Source organism: Mirounga leonina, unplaced genomic scaffold (assembly GCF_011800145.1).
Source record: "Mirounga leonina isolate KUSES-001 unplaced genomic scaffold, KU_Mleo_1.0 Mir_191, whole genome shotgun sequence".
Classification (NCBI taxonomy): domain Eukaryota; kingdom Metazoa; phylum Chordata; class Mammalia; order Carnivora; family Phocidae; genus Mirounga; species Mirounga leonina.
The window spans coordinates 42,424-69,066 of record NW_023270484.1 but is presented as its reverse complement, the minus strand read 5'-3'; the positions used below and the strand labels follow the sequence as shown (position 1 = coordinate 69,066).

At 36.0% G+C, this 26,643-nt stretch overlaps 1 protein-coding gene across 1 annotated transcript; it reads left to right on the top strand.

The window, feature by feature from the left end:
- Positions 1 to 2,491: 2,491 nt before the first annotated feature.
- Positions 2,492 to 25,373, top strand: LOC118023935 (eukaryotic translation initiation factor 1A, X-chromosomal). Its single transcript, XM_035025350.1, has 7 exons — positions 2,492 to 2,586; positions 4,777 to 4,860; positions 7,117 to 7,220; positions 8,505 to 8,555; positions 21,096 to 21,177; positions 22,444 to 22,535; positions 24,376 to 25,373. The coding sequence occupies exons 1-7, from the start codon at positions 2,571 to 2,573 to the stop codon at positions 24,379 to 24,381; spliced, it is 435 nt and encodes a 144-aa protein (XP_034881241.1). The 5' UTR covers positions 2,492 to 2,570; the 3' UTR covers positions 24,382 to 25,373.
- Positions 25,374 to 26,643: the final 1,270 nt, after the last annotated feature.

Below are 26,643 nucleotides of genomic sequence, written 5' to 3'. Positions count from 1 at the left end.
CAAAATGCTACTAAATAAATATAAATAATTAATTAATTAACTAACTAACTAAAAAAGATGTTAAACAACCCCTCTATATTAGCAAAATAAAAGTGAAAAAGATATTAACACTCCCATCTAAACAAAAGCTGAAGGACTTTGTTAGCACTAACCTGCCCTGTGGAAACTGTTTAAGGGAATCCTAGCAGGTGAAAAGACAAGACAGTGGACAATAACTCATAGCTTGTATGAAGAAAGAAAGTTCTTTTAAAGACTCACTTTATTTATTTTAATTGGGTTACTGGAGTGATGATATGCAATCTACGTTGCCCATATAGATAGGATTAGGATAAAAATTAACAATGATCACTGGTGCTTGACAATCCCAGAGAAAACTGACAATGGGAAACCTTACAGTAGGATGGATTAGGCTAGGGTTATCTTCTGTATAAAGTTATCCATGGCCCTTTGGATGTACTTCAGTATCATTTGTTTGTTTGTTTTGGTAACTAAAGTAGTATTTACTTGCAAGGTCCGTGTTGGGTGCTTATTGAAGTTGATGGTGAATCATAGAGCATAGGAGCTTCCTTTCTGGCCTCCCAAATCCACATTACTGGGGTTTCCCTTTATTTTCACAGTGGAGAGGATTTCTGGGTTGGGATAAGATTTTGTTTTGAATTGCAATTTCCCAACACTAGATTGAGAGAAAAAAAAGACAGAAGACTAAAATTATAATCAGCAACAAAAGCTGGGGTATTACTACTGTCCTTCATAAATTAAGTAGAATTATTTTATTTCTATTTTAAAATAAAATAAAAAGGATTATGAAAGAATACCTGAATAACTGTATACCCACAAATTACAAAACATATGTAACATAAGTGAATTCCTGAAAAATATAAATGACCAAAAATGTGTCAAGAATAGAAAATCTAACCAAATGTATAATGTAAAACTGAATCAATAATGAAAAACTTCCACAAAATTGGTGACTCTAGCTTTGCTGATTGGTGAATTCTATCAGTCACTGAAAAAAGAACGTATGAAAAAGTGGAAGAGGAAACATGACATCATTCAATGAAGTCAGCATTTTCCTGATTCCAAAACCAGATAAGACATTACAAAAAATTTAGTGTAATATCTGTTATTAACACAGATACAGATATTCTAACAAAATAGCAGCAAAATATTAAATGATTATGTATTATAATCAAGTGGAATTTCTCCTAGGATAATTTGTGGCATAGATATCTTAGGCACTTGTTTAAACGCATATTTATCATAAAATTCGAAGGCAGGGTTTAAGTTTTCCTCTGTTTAATCTCCCTTTCTTCTTTCCTATTTTACCTAATTTTAGTACCTGTTAGATATTCTGCTGAGTGTTGGTAAAGGTGAGGAATAGCTAAAGTGTCTGTCCTATTAAGGTTTACAGTGAGGTAAGGAAGACAAATTTTGAAAAAGTTTTAGAGGGAAGGGGGTGAAAGGATGGGTTAGCCCGGTGATGGGTATTAAGGAGACATGTATTTCATAGAGCACTGGGTGTTATACAAAAATAATGAATCGTGGAACACTACATCAAAAAAAAAAAAAAGTTCTTTAATGCAGAGCATAGTGTTTATGTCAAAAGTACTGTATTACACAGTTCAAGTTACTAAGGGTCTAGATATTAAGTGTTATAGCCAGCTATGATAATTATGTGAAGTTACAGAAAGAGTTAGGTAAAGTTGTGGTGGTAATCATATTTCAATACATAAATATCTAACACATTACACAGTGTTAAACTTACACAATGTTACTGTACAATTATATTTCAATTTTAAATGGAAAAAGAGAACAAGTAGTAACAAGAATATTGTAAATACGGTGTCTTGCCTTTCCCAAGCAAGTACTACGAACTAGCTGAGCATGGGAATATGACCTGTTAAAATTTAGGTAAGAGGTAAGAGTTAATGTGTCAAGGGGCACCTGGGTGGCTCAGTCGCTTAAGCACCTGCCTTCGGCTTAGGTCATGATCTCAGGGTCCTGGGATCAAGCCCCGCATCAGGCTCCTTGCTCAGCAGGGGTCTGCTTCTCCGTCTTCCTCTGCTGTTTCCCCCAGTTGTCTCTCTGGCGCGCGCGCTCTTTCTGTGTCAAATAAATAAAACCTTTTTAAAAAAGTTAATGTGTCAATAACTTGTGAAACTGGGAAACACGACAAGGCAGCAGACTTCTGGATTCAGCTATCAGTGGGGGGGCTTCCTTTAAAGCATCTTTAACTAGCACTTGATTCCGCTTCTTTTCAGCTCACTGTTCCTGCCTTCGCAGGATTTTTACCCTTTGTTTTGAACTGTCAGAGCGCTTCTCCCTCGTTCCAAGAACCATCCGTTAGTAGACTGCACATGCGCAGTAGAAACAGTACGGCGGGTGCGTAGATCCGTCTGGCACGGAAAAGTGACGTCAGCGGCCGAACGCCGTTTCCTTTCTGCGCAGCCGCACTTCCTGAGCGACTTTGTGGAGGTTGGTTCAAATTAACCGTCAGTCATACTCAAGCTGCAATTGCGCCGCCTCCACGGGAAAGAAGTCGAAAGCGCCGGGAGGTAGCAGTCATCACCATGCCTAAGAATAAAGGTAATGAGCGGCTAGCCAACCCATGGTTCTCCCCCGCCCAACCTTCGGCTCAGACCTGAGACCAGGCCCCAGTGACTATTCTTTCTTCCCACGAGGCCGCGCTCGGGAGAAGAGCTGGGACGTTACTCCCGTCTTCCAGTTTGGTCACATTGTGGAGCCGACGCCATTTTTGTAGGGTCTCCTACAGGAGAATGTGGGCTTTTGCTCCGGATTCGCGCCAGACTGACCGGGGCGCTTTATGGAACTGTAGGGGAGATCTTGAGGCGGTCAGAGTTTCCTAAGTGTGGCACTTCTGTATATCCTCGCACTGTTCTTGAGCGGTTCTTAACTTTAAAGGGTGTTTCCTGCTTTTAGGACAACCAGATGTAATCTTTCTCTAAGGACAGTTCATTATTGTTTTTGTTTTTTAAGATTTATATATTTGACAGAGAGAGACACAGTGAGAGAGGGACACAAGCTAGGGGAGTGGGAGAGGGAGAAGCAGGCCTCCCGCGGAGCAGGTAGCCCCGTGCGGGGCTCGATCCCAGGACCGTGGTATCATGACCTGAGCTGAAGGCGGACGCTTTAGGACTGAACCACCCAGGCGCCCTTTGTTTTGTTTTGTTTTGTTTTTAAAGATTTTATTTATTTGACAGAGAGGGAACACAAGCAAGGGCAATGGTAGAGGGAGAAGCAGGCTTCCCGCAGAGCAGGGAGTCCCAACACGGGCTCCATCCCAGGACCCTGAGATCATGACCTGAGCCGAAGGCAGACGCTTAAGGACTGAGCCACCCAGGTGCCCGGCAGTTCATTATTATTGAAGATAATCTCTTCCTTGTAAACAGTAGATGAAACCTTGATACCGATATGGCTTCGTGTGTTGTTGGTTGACTTTATCCAGCCCTTCACAGTTTAACATTCTTTTCCGGAAGACGTTTTACATATTTACCAAAGTTTTCAGGCTTCGTTTCCTATAACATATACTGGAAGTAAAGGTTTCTATCTCCCCTATTCTGAGACAAACAGTTCACAAATTATCAGATTTAATAAGTATACCTTGAACTGCCAAGTGGGAGTACTAACCACAACATTTGAGGCATACAACAACTTTCCTTTTCTAGGAAATTGCTGTTGATGCCGTAAAGAATCCGTAACATAGTAAAGCCACATGAATTAAGAAATTGTTCAGGACCACCTACCTTTTACTATAACAGAACAATGACAGATTGCCCTAAGACGGCAGGGGTGCGTTGAAAAAGATTCATATTTGCACAGTGGTTAAGTAGACATTTTTAAATTTGGAAAGTGAATTTTTGTTTCACACTATTCCCATGGGTCCTTTATTACTACTACTTACAGCCTTTCTCCATACTATTGGAAATGACTGCTCTTGCTGTTTAGGTAATGGAAAGGGAATAAAACGCTATGATGTACACCTTCATTACTTAATAGGAAGCCTGAAAGAAAGAAAGTTAATACTGTGTTCAAATACATTCCACTTAAAAGCAAAAATTGAAAAATTTAAGTTAACTGTGGTTTGAAATTTTTAACATGGTATGGTTGTGGAAAGGAACTACATAATACTCCTGTTTGCTAATGCAAATATAGATTAGTGCAGTTCATAAGCAGACTAAGGAAATGCATACATTTATCCTGTGGAATTAGTAGGATAATCTTCAATTTAACATAATTTAATAATTGATACAGAAATTATCAAAATAAGGAATTAACCATACATTAAAATGTTCTCTAAGTTTGTGATTATTGATATGAAAGGGATAATTTATTGAACTGTGATTAAAATAGATTATAGAAGAGAATGTTTGCAATGCTATTTTTATTTGGAAAGCAAAGACAATAAAATACTAATAGTCATCTCTAGTAATGAAATTTTTGTTTTATGTACTTTTATGTCAGGAAAAATCAAAAACAAATGTCAAAGAAGGGTGCAGGTTTATAATTTGCTAACCTAGTAAATGACTAGAAGTGAACCATTGAAAAATTGTAAGTGTAACCAAGTAGATAACCAAATTATATAAATTTTTAAAAATCTTAGAATTCTGTTAGTGTTGTGGTGCTCTTTAAATGATAATATTTTTCTCTAAGTGATTTTATAAAATTTATAAGCCTTATTTTATCTTGTTTCATAATTTACTGTATAAAATATAGACCATTACACTTAATTTTTTATTTACTTCTTAAATTACCTAGGTAAAGGAGGTAAAAACAGGCGTAGGGGTAAGAATGAAAATGAATCTGAAAAAAGAGAATTGGTGTTTAAAGAGGATGGACAAGGTAAAATTTTTTAACTTACTAACATCTTTTTTTAACTAATGTGAATTTCATTGTTTAACCTGAAAAAGGATCTTAGTCATAATCCTGAGCATTTTGCCATTCCTCATTTATAATCCCTTACCCCACTTTTCCAGAATTTATCTATTAAATAACCAATTCTATACTAGCTCTGGAAAGAGGATTAATTGCTGGCATTTTTGTAAGTATAGTTTTAATTGTTTTGTGAAGAAGAGCAAGTTACAACTGAGAGAATTCTATGGGTTAGAGCAAACTGAGCCCAGAATAGCATCATTAAAAATACATACTTTATTCAGTAAATCATGGATATTTTTGAGGAATATATCTTAAGTTTTGGGCCCTCCGTTCTCCAGTGATGCTAACACATAATCATAAAATGTAATAAAAATGAATTATTGATTAACCCTATTGGATTAAGGAGGGCCAAATATACAGAAAATGAGTTTAAAAAAAAGACTGGAAGTTATTTTCCCCATTAAAAAAAAAATTTAAACTCTTCAGAAAAATTGGATATGGGTATAAAGACTCCCATCTATTCTTTACCTACATTCTCTAGTTTTTAACATTTTCTTTTTATAATTTCCGTATGTGTTTACATCTTTTTCCTAAAGTTTTAAACTTTTTTACAGACATCTGATTCCATATTTAGAGACTTCAGTTTGAGATAATACCTCAACATTATCTCCTAAGAACAAGGGCTTTTTCTTTCATAATTACAGAATTATTACAAGAAATTTAACATGCCATTATAAAACAAACTTCCACTTATAAAATAAGTCATTAAAAGGAAAAGTACCACGGGGTTATAATCAATAGAAACAAAACAAAAAAAATTATGTGTTACCTAGTACTATGTAGTGCTGTCCACTATATTAGCCACTGACTATATGTGGCTATTTAAATGAAGTGAAATTCAAATTTTGAATTACCATATTATGCACTTTATATATATGTTACCATCAACAGAGAAAAGTTCTGTTGGATGGTTCTGATTTACTGTTATAATATATATTCACCTTTCTTCAGTTGTCAGTAATTTCCAGCACCTTATAATGAAACCTTGTAGTCATGGTATACATGCAAGCCACTAGAAAGTCAGCATTTTTATTGTATATATAAAACATGTTTTCTGTGTAAAGACAGTTACTTAACCTTTGTCTTTCTCACTTCCATTAGAAGTTTATTTTCAAGCCAGTTTTATAATTTTTTTTCATGTTTTCTTCTTTGCTATCTTATTTTTCCCATGTTGAAGAAGTGGAAGCTCATTGGGTAAACCCCAACAGTGTATTCCAGTTTATCTTTCTGTATAATTATAAATTAGTGCAGGATCTCCTTGGGGTTAGTTCTTAGTATAAACTTTAGTAATGTGAAGATTTTGTAGTAATTATGTTTCTTTCTCCTCACTGTCACTTCTGCTTCTGTTGTGTAAGTCTAGAAGAGACTGCTCCATGTGACTAATGCTCGTATCTTACCAATATTTTCTAGTGGCAGTAGAATAAGGTGGCTTCCTGAAGAAGCTTGCTTTTGGAAATATTTTAAACATTTGGCATTTTGTCTTGGAACATTATTCTTGTTAAAGAACTTTAGAATAATCACCAAGTTATTCTAAAGTAAATAAAAGTTTATTAATAATTACTCTTTTTTACTATTAAAGTTTCTGAAGGAAAGAAGAGCCAAGATTGGGCTTCTAGCCAAATGTGAGAAATTGATAAGCCAAGATTACAGTTTACATTTTAGAGTGAGCAAATTTGGTATCTAAAGGTAGAGCATCAGTCATGAAGATAAAAGTAAACTGATTTACTCAAAATGGGTAGATAATTAAAATGTTTGAATTAACAGAGATAGCATGTCATGGAAATGGCATTTGTGACCTTAGACAAATTCTTCTGTAGGCTTTTACTTACTCTAAAAATAGGTGGTAAAGTAAATAAGTATAGCTGGAAGAGTCTATAGAAATTGTTTGACAAATGAGTGCTCTAGTTTGTTTGAGTATAATGAGAATATATCAGATATTTTAGAGTAATATATTTTCAATATATTAGGATATCACCTTGAAAACGCTTTCTCGGTAGAATATTTAAGCTTTTTTGTTAATGAAGCCTTATCCCTTTTTTAAAAAATTATGGTTTGATCTAAATTTGGCAGTAAGAATGAGGCTATTAATTGTAGGCTAATTTCGTTGTTACCTTTTAACAAATATTGAACAGTATTTCATATTCTTCCCCCTCAACCCCTCAGAGTATGCTCAGGTAATTAAAATGTTGGGAAATGGACGATTAGAAGCTATGTGTTTTGATGGTGTAAAGAGATTATGTCATATCAGAGGAAAATTGAGAAAAAAGGTAGGTGTCGAGATTTGTCTCACTTTCATACAAAATTTGCTTTTTTAAAAAAATCGCTCTACTTCAGGTACATAAGGGCCAAAGAACTTATTTTTGTAAGTTCCCCAAGATTTCAAAGAATAGTTTTTTAGATGATATTGTAATTAAGAAAATCTTTGATAATTTATATAATAGAATGTTATATTTACAAAGAATTACCTGTTTCATCAATATTATATTTCTGCCACAAATGTTTACTCTGTTTATAATATTGAGGAAATAGACAAATCCAGTCTACAAAACAAATGGCCTGTACTTTTAAAAATGTGTTAATGTCAGGAAAGAAAGAAAAAAGCTAGAGAATTAACATTAAATAAGACTAAAGAGACTGCTAATTATAGTGCATGTTCCTTGACAAGATTTTGGTTTGTGAAAAGTGTGTTAGGGAAATTTGAAATTGGATTATGTTAAGTAATATTTAATTCCTCATTAGACTAGTTCAGACAGATTTATTACTCATGTTGGTTAAAAGTTCCTTCATCTCTGATTTTATAATTAAAAAATTTTTTTCTTCTTTTTTTTAATTATTATTATGTTATGTTAATCACCATACATAATTAGTTTTTGATGTAGTGTTCCATGATTCATTGTTTGCATATAACACCCATGCTCCATGCAGTACCTGCCCTCCTTAATACCCATCACCGGGCTAACCCATCCCTCCACGCCCTTCCCCTCTAGAACCCTCAGTTTGTTTCTCAGAGTCCATCGTCTCTCATGGTTCATCTTAAAAAAATTTTTTCTTCTGTTAGTATGTTTTCCAAATAAATGGTGGGTTTAGAGCCTATATTTTTGTAGACTGGTAACAGAGTGGCTGTTAATGTAGGTGGCTGATTTTCATATATTTTGAATAATTGAATATCATTTGAGTGGATTGTAATTAAAAACCTCTAATGTCCATGACACAAATGATCCTTCTTTTGTGATTTTTAAACTGACTACTTAAAATTATTACTATTTTAACATCCTAAATTAGAAAATTTGAAACTAACTCAACTATGTAGTATAGTTTTTTTCCTAGTATGCTAGAACTACATATAACTGGACTAATTTTGCTTCTATTATATATGTTTATGTATACATACATGCATGAAGTTAGTATATGTATGTCGTTACTTTTCCCTAATTCATAGAAACTTTTTTCCACACTGGGTGAATTTTTTTGTGGGAAGAATGGTTTAACATTATTTTTTTTTTTACTTGTTTTTTGATTAAATATAGTATGCAGTAAATTTTCTTTTATAGGTTTGGATAAATACCTCCGACATTATATTGGTTGGTCTTCGAGACTACCAGGTAATAAATATACTTAAAATTACATTGTGTCCTTGTATTTAATAAGTCATTAATGCTTAGAAGATACAATATAGACATGTTTGATAGGTTCGAGGCATTTATTTTCACCATTCTATTTTCAAAATATATTAAGGCCCAGTTTTGTTCAAGAATATAGTATTTTCATAATTCAGAATCATTTCCACAGAGGTTAATGATACATGTATGTTATGAGAAGACTGGCTGATTCAGTATTGTTCTTTATGTATAATTTTTCTTTTAAATATAATATGCAGTATATACTCTTATAAGGTTGGAAAAATACGAAGGTTTAGTGTGTTTTCATTCGTTTACGACCAGTTATATTCTGGGCATTATTCCAAGGATTATGGTTCCCAAATGCCAGTCTGTGAAATACATTTTTCTTAAAGATTTTGTTTATTTATTTGAGAGAGAGAGAGCAAGAGAGAGCATGAAGCAGGGAGAGGAGAAGCAGCCTCCCCACTGAGCAGGGAGGCCAACTCAGGGTTCAGTCCCAGGACCCTGGGATCATGATCTGAGCCAAAGGCAGACACTTAACCAACTGAGATGTCCAGGTGCCCCCTCAGTCTGTGAAATATTGATGTGGACTGACATCTTCACTCTTCTGTGGTGAAATGAGACAATATGCAGGTGTTGAATGGTTTTTCTTATGAAGCCAATTGTAAGTTTTTTAATTTTCTTTTTTAAAAATATTTTTTAAATTACTTTTTCTGAAATGAGAGTGGTAGTCTGTAAGATGGTGATTTTTATTAGGGTTCTTATCAAAACAAAAAATTTAATAATGTTACATTGGGGTCTCATCATCAATTACTGTTTTTTATTTTTAAGCTTAAGGTTTTGAAATCCATGTCTAAGAAACCCTATTTTGGGGGAAGCAGCTGAATAAGTTAAACCTTCATTCTCCAAAAGGTTTACAGTAACATGGTGCAGCGATAAGACATGAACTCAGTAGTTACAGTGCAAACTTCTATATATGTGGTATAAATTTGATATAAGCACTTATAAAAGAAAATAGTATTTACTCTCTATAATGTCATCCTTCAGATTATACACTAACTCTGTAATCCATGAGCTTTCTACCTATTGGAAGTTGTAACTATATATTTAACCAAATTGTGAGCAAAAGTATTGCTGTTTTTTGCTGTTATTTTATTTTTTGTAAATTGTTATGTTAGTCACCAATAGTACATCATTAGTTTTTGATGTGGTAATCCACAATCCATTGTTTTCGTATAAAACCCAAGCTCCATGCAGTACGTGCCCTCCTTAATACCCATCACCGGTCTAACCAATCCCCCTTCCCCCCTCCTTCTAAAACCCTGTTTGTTTCTCAGGTCCATAGTCTCTCATGGTTCATCTCCCCTCCAGTTCCCCCCACCCATTTTTCCCATCCTTCTCCTAATGTCCTCCATGCTATTCCTTATGTTCCACAAATAAGTGAAACCAGATGATAATTGACTTTCTCTGCTTAACTTCTTTCACTTAGCATAATCTCCTCCAGTCCCGTCCACGTTGATGTAAAAGTTGGGTATTCCATCTTTTCTGATGCCTGAGTAATATTCCATTGTATATATGGACCACATTTTCTTTATCCATTCATCCGTTGAAGGGCATCTCAGCTCTTTCCACAGTTTGGCTATTGCGGCCATTGCTGCTATGAACATTGGGGTGCATATGGCCCTTCTTTTCACTATATCTGTGTGTTGGGGTAAATACCCAGGAGTGCAATTGCTAGGTCATAGGGTAGCTCTATTTTTAAATTTTTGAGGAACCTCCACACTTTTCCAAAGTGGCTGTACCAACTTGCATTCCCACCAACAGTGTAAGAGGGTTCCCCTTTCTCCACAACCTCTCCAGCATTTGTTGTTTCTTTCCCTGTCCATTTTTGCCATTCTAACTGGTCTAAGGTGGTATCTCAGTGTGGTTTTGATTTGGATTTCCCTGATGGCTAATGATGAACATTTTTCATATGTCTGTTAGCCATTTGTATGTCTTTTTCAGAGAAGTGTCTGTTCATCTCTTCTGCCCACTTTTTGACTTGATTATTTGTTTTTTGGGTGTTGAGTTTGAGAACTTCTTTATAGATTTTGGATACCAGCCCTTTATCTGTAGTGTCATCTGCAAATATCTTCTCCCATTCTGTAGGTTGCCTCTTTATTTTGTTGACTGTTCCCTATGCTGTGCAGAAGCTTTTTATCTTGATGAAGTCTGAAAAGTTCATTTTTCCTTTTGTTTCACTAGCTTTTGGAGATGAATCTTGAAAGAAGTTGTTGTGGGCTATGTCAAAGAGGTTACTGTCTATGTTCTCCTCTAGGATTTTGATGCATTCCTGTCTCACATTGAGGTCTTTCATTCACTTTGAGTTTATCTTTGTGAATGGTGTTAGAGAATGGTCGAGTTTCATTCTTCTGCATGTGGCTGTCCAATTTTCCCAACACCATTTATTGAAGAGACTGTCTTTTTTCCATTGCATGTTTTTTCCTGCTTTGTCAAAGATTATTTGACCATAGAGTTGAGGGCCCATATCTGGGCTCTCTATTCTGTTCCATTGGTCTATATGTCTGTTTTTGTGCCAGTACCATGCTGTCTTGGTGATCATAGCTTTGTAATATAGCTTGAAATCGGGCAACGTGATGCCCCCAGCTTTGTTTCTTTTTTTCAACATCTCCTTGGCGATTGGGGTCTTTTCTGATTCCATACAAATTTTAGGATCGTTTCTTCCGGCACTTTGAAAAATGTCATGGGAATTTTGATCGGGATGGCATTGAAGGTATAGATTGCTGTGGGTAGCATAGACATTTTAACAATGTTTATTCTTCTGATCCATGAACATGGAATATTTTTCCATCTTTTTGTGTTTTCTTCAATTTCTTTCATGACTGTTTTGTAGTTCCTAGACGATAGATCTTTAACTCTTTGGTTAGGTTCATTCCGAGGTATCTTATGGTTTTTGGTGCTATTGTAAATGGAATCATTTCTTTAATTTCTCTTTCTGCAGTTGCATTGTTAGTGTGTAAGAAAGCAACTGATTTCTGTGCATTGATTTTGTATCCTGCCACATGACTGAATTGCTGGATGAGTTCTAGTAATTTGGGGGTGGAGTCTTTTGGGTTTTCCACATAAAGTATCATGTCATCTGCAAAAAGAGAGAGTTGACTTCTTCTTTGCCAATTTGAATACCTTTTATTTCTTTTTGTTGTCTGATTGCTGTTGCTAGGACTTCTAGTACTATGTTGAACAACAGTGGCGAGAGTGGGCATCATTGACGTGTTCCTGATCTTAAGGGAAAGGCTCTCAGCTTTTCCCCATTGAGGATGATATTCGCTGTGGGTTTTTCATAGATGGATTTTATGAGCTTGAGGAGTGTTCCCTCTATCCCTGTACTCTGAAGAGTTTTAATCAGGAAAGAATGTTGTATTTTGTCAAATGCTTTTCTGCATCAATTGAGAGGACTATATGGTTCTTCTCCCTCCTCTTATTAATGCGTTCTATCACACTGATTGATTTGTGAATGTTGAACCACCCTTGCATCCTGGGGATAAATCCCACTTGGTCGTGGTGGATGATCCTTTTAATGTATTGTTGGATCCTATTAGCTAGGATTTTGTTGAGGATTTTGGAATCCATATTCATCAGGGATATCCATCTGAAATTCTCCTTTATGATGGGGTCTTTGCCTGGTTGGGGGATTAAGGTAATGCTGGCCTCATAGAATGAGTTTGGAAGTTTTCCTTCTGTTTTTATTTTTTGAAACACCTTCAGTAGAATAGGTATTATTTCTTCTTTGAATGTTTGGTAGAATTCCTCTGGGAATCCATCAGGCCCTGGACTCTTGTTTTTTGGGAGGTTTTTGATCTCTGCTTCAACCTCGTTACTGGTTATTGGCCTATTCAGGTTGTCAGTTTCTTCCTGTTTCAGTCTTGGCAGCTTACAGGTTTCCAGGAAGGCCTCCATTTCATCCAGATTGCTCAGTTCATTGGCATTTTGTTGTTGATAATAAATTCTAATAATTGTTTCTATTTCCTTGGTGTTCGTCGTGATCTCTCCCTTTTCATTCATAATTTTATTAATTGGGGTCCTTTCTCCTTTTGGATAAGTCTGGCCAGTGGTTTATCAATCTTACTAATTCTTTCAAAGGACCAACTTCTAGTTTCGTTGATCTGATCTACTGTGTTTCTGGTTTCTAATTCATTGATCTCTGCTCTAATTTTAATTATTTTTCTTCTAATGCATGGCTTAGGCGTCGTTTGTTGCTTTTTCTCTAGTTCTTTAAGGTGTAGAGTTGGTGAATTCGGATTTTTCTATTTTTTTGAGTGAGGCTTGGATGGCTATGTATTACCCCTTAGGAACGCCTTTGCAGTATCCCATAGGTTTTGGACCAATGTGTTTTTGTTCTCATTGATTTCCATGAATTGTTTCAGTTCTTCTTTGATTTCTTGGTTGACCCAAACATTCTTGAGCAGAGTGGTCTTTAGCTTCCAAGTGTTTGAATTTCTGCCAAATTCTTTCTTGTGATTGAGTTCCAGTTTTAGAGCATTGTGGTCTGAGGATATGCAGAGAATAATCTCAATCTTTTGGTATCGTTTGAGACCAGATGTGTGACCCAGTATATGGTATATTCTGGAGAAAGTTCCATGTGCACTCAAGAAGAATGAGTATTCTGTTGTTTTAGGATGGAATGTCTGTAAATATCTATGAGGGCCATCTGGTCCAATGTATCATTCAAAGCTCTTGTTTCCTTGTTGATTTTCTCCTTAGATGATCTGTCCATTGCTGAGAGTGGAGTATTGAGGTCTCCTACAATTAACGTATTGTTATCAATATGACTCTTTATTTTGGTTAACAGTTGGCTTATGTAGATGGCTGCTCCCATGTTGGGGGCATAGATAGTTACGATTGTTAGATCTTCTTGTTGGATAGACTCTTTAAGAATGATATAGTGTCCTTCTGTGTCTCTTATTACAGACTTTAGTTTAAAATCTAATTTGTCTGATATAAGAATTGCTACCCCAGGTATCTTTTGAGGTCCCCTGGCATGGAAGATGGATCTCCATCCCTTCACTTTCAGTGTGGATGTATCTTTAGGTTCAGAATGAGTCTCTTGTAGACAGCATATGGATGGGTCCTGTCTGTTTTATCCAATCTCCAACCCTGTGCCGTTTTATGGGCGCGTTTAGGCCATTCACGTTGAGAGTGATTATTGAAAGATATGAATTAATTGTCATCATGTTACCTGTGAAGATGTTTTTATAGATTGTGCCTGTAAATTTCTGTTGTAGATCACTCTTGGGGTCTTTCTCCTTTTATAGAACTCCCCCCCCCCTTAATATTTCTTCAGGGCTGGCTTAGTGGTCACATATTCTTTCAGTTTCTTCAAGTCGTGGAAGCTCTGCATCTCCTCATCCATTGTAAATGAAACCCTTGCCGCATAAAGTATTCTTGGCTGCATGTTCTTCTCATTTAGTACCCTGAATATGTCTTGCCAGGCTTTTCTGGCTTGCCAGGTCTCTGTGGATAGGTCTGACGTTATTCTGATGTTCCTCCCTCTGTAAGTAAGGAATCTCTTCCCCCTAATGCCCTTAAGATGGTTTCCTTGGTTCTAAGATTCGTAAGTTTTACTATTACATGCCGGGGTATTGGCCTGTTTTCTTGATCTTAGGAGGGGTCCTCTCTGCCTCTAGGACTCGAATGTTTGTTTCCTTCCCCAGATTAGGGAAGTTCTCACCTACGATTTGCTCAAATACATCTTCAAGTCCTCTCTGTCTCTCCACTCCCTCCAGGATTCCAATTATTCTGACATTGAAATGCCTCATGGTGTCACTTATTTCTCTGATTCTATTTTCATGGATCCTGAGTTGTTTTTCCCTGGCCTCCTCTTTTCCCTTTTTATCTATTATACTGTCTTGCAGATCGCTTATTCTCTCTTCTGTCTCAGTTACCCTAGGTGTTAGATTATCTAGATTGGATTGGGTCTCATTGACAGCGTTTTTAAGTTCTGCCAATTCAGCTTTCATTTCTGCGCTTAGAGACTCTATGTTGCCATTAATTGATTTCTCCATTCTAGCCATTGTCTTCGCAATTGGTAGCCTGAATTCCATCTCTGACATCTTGGTTATATCTGCATCCACTTGTAAATCTGCAGCATAAGTCATACTCTCTGAGTCTTTTCTGTTTTGGGGGCTCCTCCTCCTAGTCATTCTGTTGATGGGTGTTTGAGGGAATGCATAGAGTCCAAATTATTGACCAGAACCCAAGCAAGATGCACCTGTTTTCTTGGGACCTTAGGGTTGCTGGCCTCTTGTTTTCCCAGCCTGTCTTCTGTGGGAGGGGCCTGCTGCGCTGTTACTCAGGCAACCCTGTTTGGGCGGAGTTGCCCTGCACCCCTGTGGTGGGGGATGGGCTCAGTGGGAATCAGTCTTTGGGGCTTTAGTTCTCTGGTGCCTTTCCCTGGCAGCTTGCTGCGTCTCTTCCGTGAATCAGAGCAGCAGAGACCGTTTCCAACCCTCTGCCTCAGAGCAGAGGGACCTCAGTCTGTTCTTCAGTGAGCTCTCCAGACCACACTGTCTCCCATTCTGTCCGTGCTGCTATAAACTGCAGTCTCCTGGGTTGTGCGCCCCTCCTCAGCGCTCCCAGTCCTGCCTCCAGGTTGGGCACATCTCTGCCCTTTGTGCTTCTAAAACTGCCAGCTGCTCCCACTTCGCGTGTGCGCATGTGCGCACGTGCATGACTCCGCTGCTCGAGATTTCCACCCTGAGGGTTGCAGTTCACCGGCCTGACCACGGCGCACTGGGTTTCCCTCTCGGAGGCTGCAGTTCGCGTGCACTCGACCATTGCTCCGGGTTTCTGTCTGGGCAGCTGAGGTTTGCGTGTGCGCAACCCCGCTGGTCTGGTCCTCCACCCCAGGGGCTGCCCTAAAGTCCTTTCCCGATGCTACCGGTCTGCGAGTCTGTGCCCCGTCCTCAGCGTGTGAGGCTGTCACTCACCGGCGGTGTAGGATCCCCACGTCCAGGCACCCTCCCACTGCTGTGTATCCTCCGATATCTGCCCGCAGAATCATGGCTCTCCGCTTCGTACCTCAAAACCAACCGCCTGCGATATTCTGTTTGTAGAGATCCAGATCTTCTTACATCTCAGGCTGGTTTCGTGGGTGCTCAGAGTGGTCTGGTAGTTATCCAGCTCAATTCCAGGGACCAGTTGAAATAGGGTCCCCTACTCCTCTGCCATCTTTCCCCCCTAAATTATAAATTCTTTATATATTTTGGATATAACCCTTTATCAGAAATGTCCTTTACAGATGCTTTTTCCCATTACCAAGGTCACCTTTTAGTTTTGTTGATTATTTCCTGTGCTGTGCAGAAGCTTTTTATTTTTATGTAGTCCTGGTAGTTTATTTTTGCTTTTTGTTTCCCTGAATCAAGAGACATAGCTAGTAAGAAGTTCCTGTGGCTGATGTCAAAGACATTATTGCCTATGCTATTTTCTAGGATATTTATGGCTTCAGGTCTCATATTTAAGTTATTAATCCATTTGAATGTATTTTTCTGTGTGTTGTAAGAAAGTGGTCCAGTTTCATTCTTTTTCATGTGGCTGTCCAATTTTCCCAACACCATTTGTTGAAGAGACTGTTCTTTTCCATTGGGTATTCTTTCCTGCTTTGTCGAAGATTAGTTGACAGTAGAATTGAGGATCCATTTCTGGGCTCTCTATTCTGTTTCATTGATCTATGTGTCTGTTTTTGTGCCAGTACCATAGTGTCTTTTTTTTTTTTTTTTTTAGGGGGAGTGTTGAACTTTTTATTTTAATGTTATGTTAATTACCATACATTACATCATTAGTTTTTGATGTAGTGTTCCATGATTCATTGTTTGCATATAACACCCAGTGCTCCATGCAGAACGTGCCCTCTTTAATACCCATCACCAGACTAACCCAACCTCCCACACCCCTCCCCTCTAGAACCCTCAGTTTGTCTTTCAGAGTCCATAGTCTCTCATGGTTTGTCTCCCCCTCTGATCCCCCCCCTTATTCTTCCTCTCCTGCTGTCTTCTAGTTCTTCTTTTTTTTTTTTTTTAACATATAATGTATTATTTGCTTCAGAGGTACAGATCTGTGATTCAACAGTCTTGCACACTTCACAGTGCTCACCATAGCACATACCCTCCCCAGTGTCTATCACCTACCCACCCATCCCTCCCACCCCCCACCACTTCAGCAACCCTCAGTTTGTTTCCTGAGATTAAGAATTCCTCATTTCAGTGAGGTCATATGATACATGTCTTTCTCTGATTGACTTACTTTGCTCAGCATAATATCCTCCAGTTACATCCACATCGTTGCCAATGGCAAGATGTCATTCTTTTTGATGGCTGCATAATATTCCATTGTATATATATACCACCTCTTCTTTATCCATTCATCTGTCGATGGACATCTTGGCTCTTTCCACAGTTTGGCTATTGTGGACATTGCTGCTATAAACATCGGGATGCACGTACCCTTTCGGATCTCTACTTTTGTATCTTTGGGGTAAATACCCAACAGTGCAATTGCTGGATCATATGGTAGCTCTATATTCAACTTTTTGAGGAACCTCCATACTGTTTTCCAGAGTGACTGCACCAGCTTGCATTCCCACCAACAGTGTAGGAGGGTTCCCTTTTCTCCAAATCCCCGCCAACATCTGTCATATCCTGACGTGTTATTTTTAGCCATTCTGACTGGTGTGAGGTGATACCTCACTGAGGTTTCGATTTGGATTTCCCTGATGCCAAGCAGTGTTGAGCACCTTTTCATGTGTTTGTTGGTCTTTTGGATGTCTTTGGAAAAATGTCTGTTCATGTCTTCTGCCCATTTCTTGATTGGATCATTTGTTCTTTGGGTGTTGAGTTTAAGAAGTTCTTTTTAGATTTTGGTTAGTAGCCCTTTATCTGAGATGTCATTTGCAAATATCTTCTCCCATTCTGTCAGTTGTCTTTTGGGTTTGTTGACTGTTTCCTTTGCTGTGCAAAAGCTTTTTATCTTGATGAAGTCCCAATAGTTTATTTTTGCCCTTGCTTCCCTTGCCTTTGGCGATGTTTCTAGGAAGAAGTTGCTGCTGCAGAGGTCGAAGAGGTTGCTACCTGTGTTCTCCTTTAGGATGTTGATGGACTTCTGTCTCACATTTAGGTCTTTGAACCATTTTGAGTCTATTTTTTTTTTAAATGTTTTATTTATTTATTCATGAGAGAAAGACAGGCAGAGGCAGAGGGAGAAGCAGGCTCTCCGCATAGCAGGGAGCCTGATGCGGGACTTGATCCCAGGACTCTGGGATCATGACCTGAGTCTTAGGCAGATGCTTAATCATCTGAGCCACCCAGGCGTCCTTGAGTCTATTTTTGTTTGGGATGTAAGGAAATTGTCCAGTTTCATTCTTCTGCATGTGGCTCTCCCAATTTTCCCAACACCATTTGTTGAGGAGACTTTTTTCCCTTGGACATTCTTTCCTGCTTTGTCAAAGATTAGTTGACCATAGAGTTGAGGGTCCATTTCTGGGCTTTCTATTCTGTTCCATTGATCTATGTGTCTGTTTCTGTGCCAGTACCATACTGTCTTGATGATGACAGCTTTGTAATAGAGCTGGAAGTCCGGAATTGTGATGCTGCCAGCTTTGCTTTTCTTTTTCAACATTCCTCTGGCGATGAGGGGTCTTTTCTGGTTCCATACAAATTTTAGGATTATTTGTTCCGTTTCTTTGAAAAAAGTGGCGGTATTTTGATGGGGATTGCATTGAATGTGTAGATTGCTCTAGGTAGCATTGACATCTTCACAATATTTGTTCTTCCAATCCATGAACATGGAACGTTTTTCCATTTCTTTGTGTCTTCCCCCATTTCTTTCATGAATGTTCTATAGTTTTCTGAGTACAGATCCTTTGCCTCTTTGGTTAGATTTATTCCTAGGTATCTTATGGTTTTGGGTGCAATTGTAAATGGGATTGACTCCTTAATTTTTCTAATTCTTATGTCTTGCTGTTGGTGTATAGGAATGCCACTGATTTTTGTGCATTCATTTTATATCCTGCCACTTTACTGAATTCCTGTATGAGTTCTAGCAGTTTTGGGGTGGAGTCTTTGGGTTAGTACCATTCTGTCTTGATGATCACCACTTTGTAATATAGCTTGAAGCCCAGCTCTATTTGTGATGCCTCCAGCTCTAGCTTTGCTCTTCTGTTTCAAGGTTGCTTTGGCTGTTTGGAGTCATTTATGGTTCCACACAAATTTTAGAATCATTTGTTCTAGCTCAGTGAAAAGTGCTGTTGGTATTTTTATACAGATTGCATTATATGTGTAGATGCCTTTTGGTAGGATAGACATTTGACCAATATTTGTTCTTGCAAGCCATGAGCATGGAATGTCTTTCTATTTCTTTGTGTCCTCGTCACTTTCTTTGATCAGTGTTTCATAGTTTCAGAGTACAGATCTTTTACCCCTTTGGTTAGGTTTATTGCTAGGTATATTGAGTTTTGGTGCAGTTGTAAATGGGATCAATTCCTTATTTCTCTTTCTGCTGCATTATTATCGGTGTATAGAAAGGCAACAGACTTCTCTATATTGGTTTTGTATTCGCTGACTTCACTGAATTTGTGTGTCAGTTCTAGCCTAGGTTTTTGGTGGAGGCTTTTGGGTTTTGTAGATAGAGTACCATGTCATCTGCAAATAGTGAAAATTTGACTTCTTTCTTGCTGACTTGGATGCCTTTTATTTCTTTTTATCTGATTCCTGAGGCTAGGACTTCCAGTACTGTGTTAAGTAGTAATGATGAGAGTAGACATCTTGTCTTGTTCCTCACCATAGAGGAAAAGCTTTCAGTTTTTTCCCCATTGAGAAAGATACTGGCTGTGGGTCTTTCTTGGGTGGCTTTTGTGATGTTGAGGTATGTTCTCTCCAAATTTACTTTGTTGAGGGTTTTTATCAAGAATGGATGCTGTATTTTGCCACATGCTTTTTCTTCATCTGTTGAAATGATGATATGGCTCTTATTCTTTCTTGTATTAATGTGGTGTATCATATTGATTAATTTGCAAATATTGAACTATGTTGCACCCTTGGCTAAATGTATTCTTAGGGGTCACTTGGTTGGCTTGCTTAGTAGAGCATGTGACTCTTGGTCTCACCCTTGTGAGCTTAAGCCTTATGTTGGGTGTTGAGATTACTTACAAATAAAATCTTTAAAATTATTCTTAAGTATTTTGTTTTTGATACTATTGTAAATGGGATTGTTTTCTTGTATACTTTATCAGATAGTTTATTGCTAGTTTGTAGAGACACAGTGATCTTTGTATTTTGATTTTGTATCCTGATACCTACTGAATTCATTTTTTGTGTCAACTTTTATACACTGAATGTGATCATACACTTTTTCTTTTTTTTAAAATATTCTCTAATAAAAACTGATCGCTTGTTAAAAAAATCATTTTTATACCCATTATCTTATTTTAACTTCATATAAACCTCAAAAGTGGTGAAAGAATAAAATACATTTTATGGACAATGAAACCAGAATTCTTAAAGGATTAATACTCTAGTGAGAAAGTAATAGCCAAGGTCTTGGGTGACTGGCTGTTCTGATCTTAATGTTTTGTGAATAATTTTGTAATGTTACTATTTGCAGTCATCCATACAGTAAAACAACATAACCACCATGTGCCAGCATATTAGAAATGCAGAATACTAGCCCAGTCTCATATCTGCTGACTCTAAATTGGAATTTTAACAAAATTTCTGTGTTTTGTATGCCCTTTGCAGTTTGTGGAGTGTTGGTTTATAGCACATTGCAGTTGCAGCACTGTGATCATTTTAATTGCCTTTCTTAGGGTCTTTTTTAGGTTAATTGTAAGTCTTCAAACTCTAAATGAATCAGATTCTTTAAAGTGGTGAAGTATGAACGTTAAAAGAACGCACTACAATTATCAGGGATATATGCATCAGAAACAACCAAAAGAACTTTTTTTTTTTTTTATCAAAGAGCTTTTTAAATACAGAATTTTGGACATCACCTCAGGTCTGTCAATCTACAGGACTCATAGGTATCTTTTTAAAGCTCTGCAAGTGATTCTGATAGGTAAACTGTCCTAAGAACCACTGAATATAGAAAGGTATGTTAATTTTCTTGGGTTATCATTCCATTTTTGGCTTTGAGTTGCAGTGTTTAACCTTAAAGGGATCCCATTACACCTTTTTTTTCCTGTTTGTTGTTTTTTTACTTTTTTCTTGATTTTTTTCTTTTATTTCTCTTATTAAAGTGAATAGTGTAAGTAATTTTTCTAGGTTAAATCATTATTTAGTCATGCATGTAAACTTTCTAATTGTTTAAACCCAAGAATTCTTTTCTTTAAGAAAGTAGAGAGTAGGTGAAGAAAAACAGGAGAATTTGTAACAGAACAGTAAATGAGCTTTTTCTTAATATGTTAATTCAAAAGTAATTTGTGGGACAACTGTTATTTTGTCCTATCAGCTTGAAAGTTATTTGTTTATTTCTAAGGATAACAAAGCTGATGTAATTTTAAAGTACAATGCTGATGAAGCTAGAAGTCTGAAGGCATATGGCGAGCTTCCAGAACATGGTAATATCAAAGTTATTATATTTTCTTGTCTTACGATATTATTTGTTGGTGTTTAGATGAAGCCATTTTGATAGACTCTTGTTTATGTATTGTTTATGTACTTATAAAATTTTTTAGTTTTTAGTATGCTTGTCTTACTGAATATTAATATTTTATGATACCTTATGGTATTAATACTTCAATAATAAACTAGAATTCTATTCCTAAAAAATGTTCTTTTGGTGGAAAGTTTAACACCTTATAATCCCTTCTATGTAGTATCTGTTAAAAGAATACATTATTACAGTGTTTTTAATGATTTTCAAGAAGTTGTTAGTTTTCAGCTAAGCAAGGAAAACAGTTATGATACTGGTATTGATTTTTGTAGAAAACGATGGTCAGTTTCTCTTAGCATAATAGTCTCCTATAGAGTTGTGTATATTTTAATTGACATTTCTATCTAATGGCAAAAGTATTGCATTTTCATTGTAGTAAACTTGAGGATATTAACAGAAGTCCTTCGTAACATCAAAGAAGTGTGCTATATCCTAAGGCTCATACTTTTCACTTGGTAGCTACTTTATTTTACATGTATCTTACTGCATTGCGTTTTATTATGAAAATACAAGGTTTTTACATAAGCATGAAATTTCTTATGAAATTGTTGACATTTAAAGAAGTGTTAAAATATGTGAGAGTCAGACCAGTACTTCATATTTTACTTTTATTAGTTGAGGATAAACATGATTTGACCAACTCATTTTGACTGATTTGGTAAGTCTAATAGTTGGCAAGCTAGCTCTTCTTCTGTTCAGAACATTATGTAGGCTGATGGTAAGTGTTAGCATGTTTTTAAACTCTTTGAAGCATACTTGGGAAATGTATAGCTACTAAGTTAGTATAATTAGAACCTGCCTGTTTTATTTACACTACATTTTTTTAAAAAGATTTTATTTATTTGAGAGAGAGATACACAGCAAGAGAGGGAACACAAGCAGAGGGAGTGGGAGAGGGAGCAGCAGGCTTCCCGCCGAGCAGGGAGCCCGATGCAGGGCTCGATCCCAGGACCCTGGGATCATGACCTGAGCCGAAGGCAGATGCTTAATGACTGAGCCACCCAGGCGCCCCAGTAACATTTTTCTTATAATGAAACATTGGTTAAATTGAAATGGTACTTCTAAGAGTGTTTTGTATAGTTAGGTATTTTATACCAGACTTGTTTTTGTAGTCAATTTATCTAATAATATTTTGAATATATATGTATGAATATATTTATTATGTCTTTAGCTAAAATCAATGAAACAGATACATTTGGTCCTGGAGATGATGATGAAATCCAGTTTGATGATATTGGAGATGATGACGAAGACATTGATGATGTAAGTAGTAGACAAAACCTTGTATTTTTTGTTTGTTTTGCTTATGAATTATCTACAAAGAAACAAGGTCTTTTCCCCAGCTTTCTTTAATCTAGGAATGCTGAACACTTTAAGTATATTAAGACCACTGCATGAGTTTGAATATTCATTAATATTCAGAGACCCTCTAGTTAGATGTTTTATGCTTTGAGAAACCTTACAATCCTTTGAAACATTTCTTTCTGAAAAGAGCAATATTATTAGCTCTAACAGTGGTTTACTCCATAATGAAAACTTGCTTAAGTGAGAGTGTCTATAGAGACAGCTATTAAGAAATGTAGCAGTTTTGAGAATGTGCCTTCTCCTCAATGAAATATTAGTAGGTTAAAAGAAGAATCTTGTTTGAACCAGCTTGCTCAAGAATTGAAATTGCAATATACTCCAGGAGGTCTGTTGTCAAGTTATATATTGGGATTACATTATTTTGTGAGACATCATTGTTTATTTTGTGGGAAATGGTTGCTTTCTTAGTAATAAAGCAGTAAGTGTAACAAAAGTAATAAGTGTCTCATTGTTCTGCTGTTAACTGTATTTAAATAAAATTCATCTTGATTTTTCTTGGAATGTATATATGAAATAATTAGGATGGTGGTATGTCCTACATTTTATTAGGTTTAGGCTTTTTTTTTTTTTTTTAATACCTCTGTAATAAAAAGGTAGTTCAGAAGCCACAAGTTAGTGTTTGATTTGATACTTAGAATTTAAAAATATGTAGCATATTTGTTTCTGACAAAGTGGAATTAGCAAAGTTGTTCAAAAATAGAAAGCCAGTCTTTACGATGTCTAAAAGTTGAGCACCACAAGCAATGTTGATGCTCATGCCACATTGGTAGTCACTAATCTACAGCAGGGATCTCCATATCTTTTAATCACCAACAAACACCTTTATTCAGAGCATTTTCAGACATTCACAGAAGTTGAGAGTTTCTAAAGTCAAGTGAACACTTACGTACCACCAAAATTAGACAATTTCCATTTTTCTATACTTGATCTATCACATCAGACCTTTTATTCATTTAGAGATCCATATTATTTTTTAGTATATTTTCAAATCATTTAGATTACTCCATGAGTTAAAGAAATATTGACTACATACCTCTAGTGTAGATTTTTACCAGATTTCTTTTTTTTTACCATGCATTTTTATGCATTTTTAAACATGAAGTACTACTCTATAAATGTTGCATACATTTTAAAGCATACCCAGAAGTAGGAAATGAAAAAGGATGAGGAAAAAATATTGTTCTGGTATTTTCTTCTTGTACCTCCTTTGGGGACCCTGAGCCAGAGGATTCCTATGACTAAATTAATTTTTTTTGACAGTAAAATGATTATTTTCTGTGCCAAAACTTAACAGTTGTGTTGTACACTAAGGACATTTGAATATTTTGAAACCTGCAGTGGGATTGAAGGCTAGGTAGGAGCTGAACTACAGTATATATGTGAATATGAAGAGGAGATTTTGGTTTAGTACTGCAGTTTCTATTTTTAAGGTAATTTATACTGCCACATGTCTGTTCCTACTTTCAAAATACAAGATCTGTAATCACTAGCATGAAAAGAAAGAAGGTGATTCTAAACTGTATTAACAGCTTATATAACATATAACATTCTCAAAGAGTTCATAAAGACTGGCAAGCAGACAGGAATTGAGAAAAATAGCATACAGAATTTTTCATTCAGAAGAATATAAGTATTTTCCAGATAGTGTAAAGGGGTCCTTATTTATGTAATAGACTTTTTTTTTTGTATTTTAAGAATTATTTTTTTCCATGGATTTCATGTTTTTTTTCACTTACAGATCTAAATTGAACTCAGAGTTTGTGAGGATTATTCTACAATTTCAGTTTTGGCCAACACCTGTTAAGAAGAGTAAAACTTCATTTATGAATTTAGTTTGTTAAGACACACTGATTTATTTTCATTGTTTTGAAGTATTATATTTCTCTAAAAACTGATGAAACTGAATTACTTTAAGTGAAATTTTAATAACTTTTGATGTAATTGAACTTAGGAATTTAGGAATAAAAGACTACCAATATCTGCTGTTAAATAATAGAAACAAGTCATTCCCACTGTGACTGCTTTATTATGGTTAATAGGTGTTTTGAATAAATTGCTTTATCATTATAGGTTTTGATAAAGCCTTGTTCCAGCTAGTCTGTTTACAGTCTTTCTGTATATTCTAGTTAACTAAATGTTTTCTAAGATTTTTGATGTAATTTAAGAAAGGTATAAGTCTACACTTAAAGTCAAGAAATGGGGCTGTTTTCATATTTATGAAGTCATATGTATTTTTATACTGTTTGATAACTGAAATATTCTTTTCATCATTATGTGTTGCCACCATCATAAAAAAAAAAAAGACATTTCCAAAATGCAGTTTTTAGAACATGGGTTTGAAAAGCAATTTTCAATTTGTAAGATTAGTAGCTGCAAAAATTAGTGCTAGGTAACCCAGTTATTTTTACACTGGAAGTATTGACATATTAGTTTAGTATTTTACTTAATGTGTATAGAAAATTTCTCAAGATAGCTTTTGATGGCAAAATAAGTACAGTATTTTTTGTTATACAGAATAGGTTGTGTTACATATGTCATTTATTGTCAAAAGTAATATGCATTGTAACCCATATTTTTGGGCTTTATGAACAATTAAATTACAATGTATAAATGAAAAACTAATTGTATAGTAAGTTCTATTAAACTAAGCCTTTCTTAAAGCCTTAGCTGAGTTTCATAAAAGGGGAAGAAAGGAACCACCACTGAGAAATATAATAAAATATGTTGTTGAGTATATTTTGTCCTTACTTTGTGTTATTGATGTATTTTATTGTATGTACCAACTTCTGTGTATATTTTACTAGGAATTTAGATTATAACCCTCTGTTTGACATTTTGTTTATTTTGAAGTTATCAATAAGGTAAAATTAAGGGTGGGGCTAGTTAAACACTACCTACAGTTAAACTTTAACACAACTTCAATGGAAAAGATTCATTAAGTAGTTTGTAAAGCATAGCTCTTTTCCTGAGGATTTTTCAGCAGTGAGAATTAATGTAAAGAAAATACACTTTCACCTAGTTACAAAATGATAAATACAAGAAATATAAAGGAGGTTCCACATGGTTTCATCTCCCTTTGCCATAATTTTATTTCATAAGTGTTGCATCTTGAGCCAGTTCCAATGCCAGAATACATACATAATTAAATCTCAAAATAAGAAGTGAGTGCATAAATGTAGTTCATGGTTTTTATTCTGTGAAGCTCCTGAACATTTATCTAGGTGGAATGTGTCTGAGACTGAGGACTAGTTTATAATCTAAGAAACTAGCTTTGAAGAATTGATTTAGGGATTGTCCTCATAGGTAATCAAAACTTGTTGAAATATGTAGCTTTTTGTAAATAAAAGTATATTGAGTTTACATATTCTCCCAACATTTTGCCAAGAATGTCAGAAGTTCCGTATATGACACAGTTCATGTTAGATAGAAAGCCTCTCAAAACATCTTTTTCCCTACATACTTCCTCTATCAAATATAGTTTACCTAAAGAATTTCCTTAAGTACAATTACACTGCCAGTTTGTGTTTGCTAGTCGTTACGGTCTGATTGTGCCCTCCCTAAAATTCATTTGTTGAAACCCCAACCTCTAATGATGATGATGGTATTAGGAGTTTTAGGGTTAGTGCTATAATAGACACTTAAGGGGTAGGTACCTTCAACAGAACCCAAACCATACTGGCATACTCATCGTGGACTTCCAGTTTAAAGCTGTGAGAAATAAATTTCTGTTGTTTATAAGCCACCCAGTCTGTAGTATTTTGTTACAGCCTGAATAGACTAAGATACTGATAACATTTTTTCCTTGCTAGTCAGGAACAGTCCAGCAAAATGTTTCATCTTGGAAGATACAAAATCAGAATTAAATTATTAGTTGTATTAAAGTTGTAGTCAGGTATAGCATTGCATGGAAGAGTTATTTTGATAAATTTCATGTAGTAATTTTGTAGATATATGATTATATTTCAAATAAGGAATGAAAGTAGTCAAAAAGAAATGAAAATCTGTT

Coding starts and splice junctions, on each gene's coding strand:
- LOC118023935 (XM_035025350.1), top strand. Junction 8,556..21,095: donor TTGGTCTTCGAGACTACCAG/GTAATAAATATA, acceptor TTTATTTCTAAG/GATAACAAAGCTGATGTAAT. Junction 21,178..22,443: donor TGGCGAGCTTCCAGAACATG/GTAATATCAAAG, acceptor TTATGTCTTTAG/CTAAAATCAATGAAACAGAT.